Consider the following 6,153-nt stretch of genomic DNA (forward strand, 5'->3'; position numbering starts at 1 on the left):
CTCCTTGTGTATACAAATACCCCTCCCCTCCTCCCTCTTCCCCCCTCCTCCCACCGCCCTCCCCTTCCCTAGCATCCACTAGATGTTGTTCTGATATGTGCATTTATGTGTTGAACATTGTTTTTTTTTTTTTTTTTTTTTCAGCAAATTATGGGTGTACATATGTTTAGGTTGCGTGTGTTGCCCTTGGTTCCCCCCCCACCGAAGTCCGTGTTTCAAATATGTCCATCCTTCGGGTAGTGCGCATTGCGTATACAAATACCTGTCCCCTCCTCTCTCCTCCCCCCTCCTCCCGCCGCCCTTCCCGTGGTACAGATGATTAGGTTAGGTGTGTTGCCCTTGGTTCCCCCCCCACCGAAGTTGTTATTAATGAGAATTTCCTCCAGAACAGTGCTGTTTACTGTGTACCACATATTTAATTTTGAACTGTTTAGTAGACACATTGAAAAAGTAGAAACAAGTGAAATTAATTTTGACAATATATTTCACTAATTCCATATATCCAAAATAGTATCATTATAATGCATAATACATGTAAGAGAATCATTAATGAGATAATGTACTTTTGGTTTTTTTGTAATAAGTCTTTGAAATACACTGTGTAATTTATGCTTAAAGCGTATTTCAACTCAAACTACACGCATTCCAAATGCTCCATACTCACATGTAGCTAGTGGCTACTGCATTAATCACTGCAGCTCTAGACATTGTGTTTTAAGAGATAGATATGGTCAGGAAATAAAGTTAACTGGAAAAAAAGATATCCTTCTTGGAACACAGATTATATTCACAATATAATACAGTTATATTTATATTGTTATTTTTGGCTGTAATTTTTCTTTTATGCATGTTTTTCCATGGAAGTCACAGTTTTAGAGGATAAATGAAGCCTTTTTCTTTCTTTCCTTTTCCTTGCATCTTTTTTTTTTTTTAAATTTCAGAATGTTATGGAGGTAAAAACATTTTGGTTGCATGTAACGCCTTTGCCTCGCCAAAGCCAGGGCTACAAGTGTGCCCTTCCCCCATACAGTGCTCTCTGCCTCCATTAGTTGCGAATTTACTGGCCCCCCACTCACCCCCTGCTGTGACCAGCATCCAGCGAATATTACTACCGTGTGAGCACCTTAGTGTTGATCAGTTAGTGCCAATTTCATGGCGAATACATGTGGTGCTTATTCTTCCATTTTTGTGATACCTCACTCCGGAGGATGGGCTCAAGCTCTATCCAGGAAAATATAAGAGGTACTAGATCACCATTGTTTTGTAATAATTTCTGATGTACAATTTCCTTGTTATCATTTTATAGTAATCATTTAATTGCATTTTATATCCTCTACTAGACTAGGATTCACTTGTGTTTTTGTATTCATTTATATTTCTCTGTGCATAACATAGAGGCAGACACATAGAGGGTACCCAGAAAAACTTGTTGGCTAATATTGACAACATGTTTGAATGAAAGCTTGTACATACAAAACTGATTTTTTATTGCCTATACAATTGGAAAGATTTCTCATTAAACTGTAATGCTCATAGTGAATCAAAGTTGAAACCAATAGCCCATAAAAATAATATCATACAATTAATTAAATGGTTAGCATGTATCAGAAATTAAGCTACATGACTTTTTAGCATTACAACATTTAATCAACCAGATACATCTTTGTTGTAAGTTTTCTTTTCCACATTTGAAAACAAAATATGGAAGACAAAATTTAGAGAGATTATGTAGTCTGTCTAAATCTAGTGCCTAGAAATTAAAAGATAGAGGATTAAAATCTTGGGACTAACTGAATCTAAAACTCATATTACATTTCCCCCAACTCTTTCCTACTACTTTTTTGCTTCCTCCACACTGCATCCATTTTTTATTATCTCTCCTCTTTCTTTTGTATGTGTTTCTTGTCATGTATCCCTGACCAGAGTTTAGATTCTGAGTATCCTGAGGGCAGAAAGTATATTGTATTCAACTTTGCCTTTTTCTCATTAAATGTAAGGTATGACTAATAGTATTACTTAAATTAGTGTCTCAAAAAATTAATGACTGAATATATATATATTCATATATATATGAATATATATATTATAATATATATTAGTAACTTAATGTTTTGCCTGCTTAGTTGATAACATGACAATTAGATTTTTTAGATCCATTTTAAACAGAGGTCCCAAAATGATAACATGGTTCAAACAGAACTCTTAGACATTCTTGAATAAACTATAGAGTAATTTAAAGGATACTTAGTGTACAATTAAAATTTAGAGATTTCATAAAACATCCAAATCTAGTTTGTCTTAAAAATACTGGAAAATATTATTATACAACACTGGGTCCATGTTACCTCATGGCAATGATGTGCTTGATCTGAGTACACTTCTTCCTTTATGGAGAGGACATGCTTGTTCCATGTTGCTATAGCTTCCTCTTACACACAATGCATAGATTGTCACCAGGACTACAGTCCTCACTTTATTACCTTACTGTTCTCACTAGACCTATGAATATATAAACCCTATGGAAAACATAAGCTTTTTAAGGAATGGGAATGTCACTTCTTTATTTTGTTTTCTCTACTTTAGCAGATCTTTGCCCACAGCAAAAACATTTCATAGTTTGTACTTGCAAAGACTTCAGAAAATGTATATATTAGAGTGACTCAAGTTTTTAATACCATTTCACTCACAGCTTTTATGAATTTCTTCTCTACTATTTTCTCCCCCACCCAAATGATATATCTATTTTATTATTCATTTACCTTAGGTAAAACCAACCTTGTCTTCAAGTAAAAATTTGATAACGTTTTCCCGAATCTGCTTAGTCTTGACTCCATAAACAATTGGGTTCATGGTAGGAGGCAGTAGCAGATAAAGGTTAGCTACAATGATGTGTACGTGGTGGGGGATACTGTGTCCTCCGAAACGATGAGTGAAAAAAGTGAAAAAAGCAGGGACATAGGTGATCACAATGGCACAGATATGAGATGTACAGGTGCTAAAGGCTTTGTAGCGAGCATCTGCTGATGACAGGCTCACAACAGCCCGCAAGATCATAGTGTAAGACACAGTGATACAACACATGTCAAACACACCAATCAGGAGAGCAACCATCAGACCATAAATAGCATTGACTTTGAAATTGCCACAGGATACTTTGGCCACAGACATGTGGTCACAGTAGGTGTGGGAGATCAAGTTTCCCCGGCAATAGGGCAGGCGCTTGGTAAGGAAAGTGAATGGGATGATGAGCATCACACTCCTCAAGAAGGTGGCAAGACCAGCCTTGGTGATGACAGGGTTGGTGAGGATGGTGGCGTAGCGTAAGGGGTAGCAGATGGCCACATAGCGGTCCAGGGCCATGAGCATGAGCACCCCAGACTCCATCCCAGTCAACATATGGACAAAAAACATCTGGGCCAGGCAGGCATTAAAGTCAATCTCCTTGAGGTTGAACCAGAATATGCACAGCATATTGGGTACAGTGGTGGTGCACAAGGTGACATCAGTGAAGGAGAGCAGGGCCAAGAAGTAGTACATGGGCCGGTGCAGAGCCTCCTCATGGCTGATGAGGTAGATGAGCCCACAGTTTCCCACAACAGCAATGATGTACATGAAGCAGAATGGCAGAGAGATCCATATGTGTGTGGCTTCCAGTCCAGGAATACCATTCAAGATAAAGCATCTTGGGCTCAGGCTGGAGCTGTTGGCCCCAGACATAATGGCTGACAGGAGGAGGGCATTTTATACTCTTTAACAGTGGCAGTTTCCTAGAGCAGAAATTAGATCAAAAGTGAGTAGAGGGCTTGGAAACCAAATGCAAAAAATAGTGACTTCTATAAGGCCCTTGAAATGAGAAGTGGTAATTAAATTACTCTGGAGTCACACTGCCTGGCTTCATATTCCACCTCTAGTTCTCATCTAGTGTATGATATTGGCAAGTTGTTAAATCACTTTATACCTCAGTTTTCTCAGTTTAAAATGAGATAATTGTACCAAGCTCAGAAAGTTGTCAAGATTTTTCAATAAGATAATTTATATAATGTGCTAAAACTGTGCATTATACATCCTTAATAAATTTTAGCAGCAATCATCACTGACTACTATTATTATCATTTCCTATCTCAGTATATAGCATGTGAAGAAATCAAACTTACCATAATTAATATATGTAAATTCGAATGGAGCTGCTCAGCCCTGCTCTATCTCAAGTGCCATTGTATACTTTTGCATGGAAAGATAGCATGGGATTTTGAAAACTTCAGCTATTTTGGGAGATTGTGAAGTAAACTTTAGAAAGTAAATTCTAGTTTCAAAATATTAAAAATATGTTCTCATGTTTTATACAGAAAAAATATATAAATGTCTCTTAAATTTGGAACAAAATCCAGGGAAACCTTTCCCTGCTAAATCCCTGCAAGGCTTCTGCTAACTCTAGGTAACTAAGCAAGTGACCGTTGGAACTTCTGTAAAGAGAACTGGTCTGTGTGGAAGGATGCCTTGGATATCTCTCCTGCTCCTTCTAGCCAGAGGGCACCAAAACCACAAGACTGGAAGGAAAAAGACAAGGATATTAGGATATCAGGAGAAGTAAGAATTTTTGGCACTTCATAGCTATCTTATAAACTAAAATTGATCACCCGTCACAGAAAACTCTCATATTCTCCCAAGAGTAAACACCATATAACAATCCAAAGTCATTAACTCACACAGGCAGAGAAACAGACAACTTAGAGCCAGTTCTTCCTCACTTCGGTCAAAAGAAAAAGAAAATTCTCTCTATAACCTCCTTTCCAGATGATTCTCAAGGATGCACATGAATTCTGCTATTAGTGAGCTGTTTGCAAAACTAGAATATATTTAATACAAGGAAAACTGATGGCTAAGTGTCTGCTCTCTCAAAATATAATAAGGGCAGAGCTTTATTGCATGCTTACTATAGAGACACAGCCACTCAGATTCCACAGACTAAATCTTGTTTCCAACACTAACTAGCTGAATAGATTTGAGCAAGTCCCTTATTTGTACAATTTTCATAACTTTTAAAGGGAAGTGATAATACTATTAATATATAACATAGAGGTGTTAAAAAAAGGCTAAATGAAAATTAATCTTCTAATTGGCACCTGGCACTAGTACATAAACAATGCATGTTATGTATTATGATAATTATCAGAGTATATGCTAAAACATAATTTAACATACATTTATTGATTGTCTTCCACATGCCAGGTACCAATCTAGTTTTAGCCAATACATTAGGGAATCAAACAATGAAAATCCTCTCCACTCATGGAGCTAATATTCCAATAGGGGTTGATTTCTGTATCCAACTTAAAATAACATCATGGAAAATTTGTTATCATCTTCATTTTATAGATGAGGAAATGGAAGTGCAGGGTGACTCAATAAAATGCCTGAGGTGACAAATATTTAAAACTAGTAGAGCCAAGACCCAAATCCAATTTTATTTCACTTCAAAGCCACGTGTTTCATCAATCTATATCTGTTGTACTAATTTACTGATTCTAACCCTGAGGAATAATTGCATAAGCTGAGTACAATTAGTTTAAACAAGTCATTATGATATAAGAACAAGCTAATTTTCAAGTGGGAGAAAGAGAAAGCTTATTCTTAATTGCATATTAGGGAAGAAATAGAACAAATATTTAAAGTTACAGAAAGTCAATCTCTAGCAAAGGGAGCTCTCTACATAGAGAAAACATGTCTGTGAGGTAGCTGGATTTTTATCTCTGGCCTTGTTTGCACAGATGCTGTATGGTAACTAGTAGGAGAGTTGCGTGGAAGGATTTCTGTAGGGAAGCTTCTTCTAGCAATTCCACTCAATGCCTTCTAGGATCAAGTTTAGTCTTGGGTTACTTTCCCTTTCTGCACAAAGACCATACCCACAGGAATCAATTCTTTGTATAGGTATTCATTAATTAAGGCAAAAAATTTGTTTTCCTCTCATTTGAACCCACTGCTGCATGGATTTCTCTATCTCCAGTGAATTTTGTGGTCCTTTTAAATTTATTTTGCAATTAGAGAAATGCCTCTTCTCTTCTTAGTCCCCAAATTAATGTTCATCTATCTTAGTTGGAGTCAAAAAGAAATTCTAAGCTTTCCATCAACCACATCTCTAACGCTTCTATTTCT

At 36.7% G+C, this 6,153-nt stretch overlaps 1 protein-coding gene across 1 annotated transcript; it reads right to left on the minus strand.

The window, feature by feature from the left end:
* Positions 1–2,760: 2,760 nt before the first annotated feature.
* Positions 2,761–3,751, minus strand: LOC105818339 (olfactory receptor 52N2). Its single transcript, XM_012654297.1, has one exon. It carries the CDS (start codon positions 3,715–3,717, stop codon positions 2,761–2,763), a length of 957 nt encoding a protein of 318 aa, XP_012509751.1. The 5' UTR covers positions 3,718–3,751.
* Positions 3,752–6,153: the final 2,402 nt, after the last annotated feature.

This window comes from Propithecus coquereli, unplaced genomic scaffold, assembly GCF_000956105.1.
Source record: "Propithecus coquereli isolate 6110/MARCELLA unplaced genomic scaffold, Pcoq_1.0 Scaffold44, whole genome shotgun sequence".
NCBI lineage: Eukaryota > Metazoa > Chordata > Mammalia > Primates > Indriidae > Propithecus > Propithecus coquereli.

What these genes read in the sequence shown, in the direction of transcription:
- LOC105818339 (XM_012654297.1), bottom strand. Translation starts at nt 3,717, where the DNA reads ATGTCTGGGGCCAACAGCTCCAGCCTGAGCCCAAGATGCTTTATCTTG.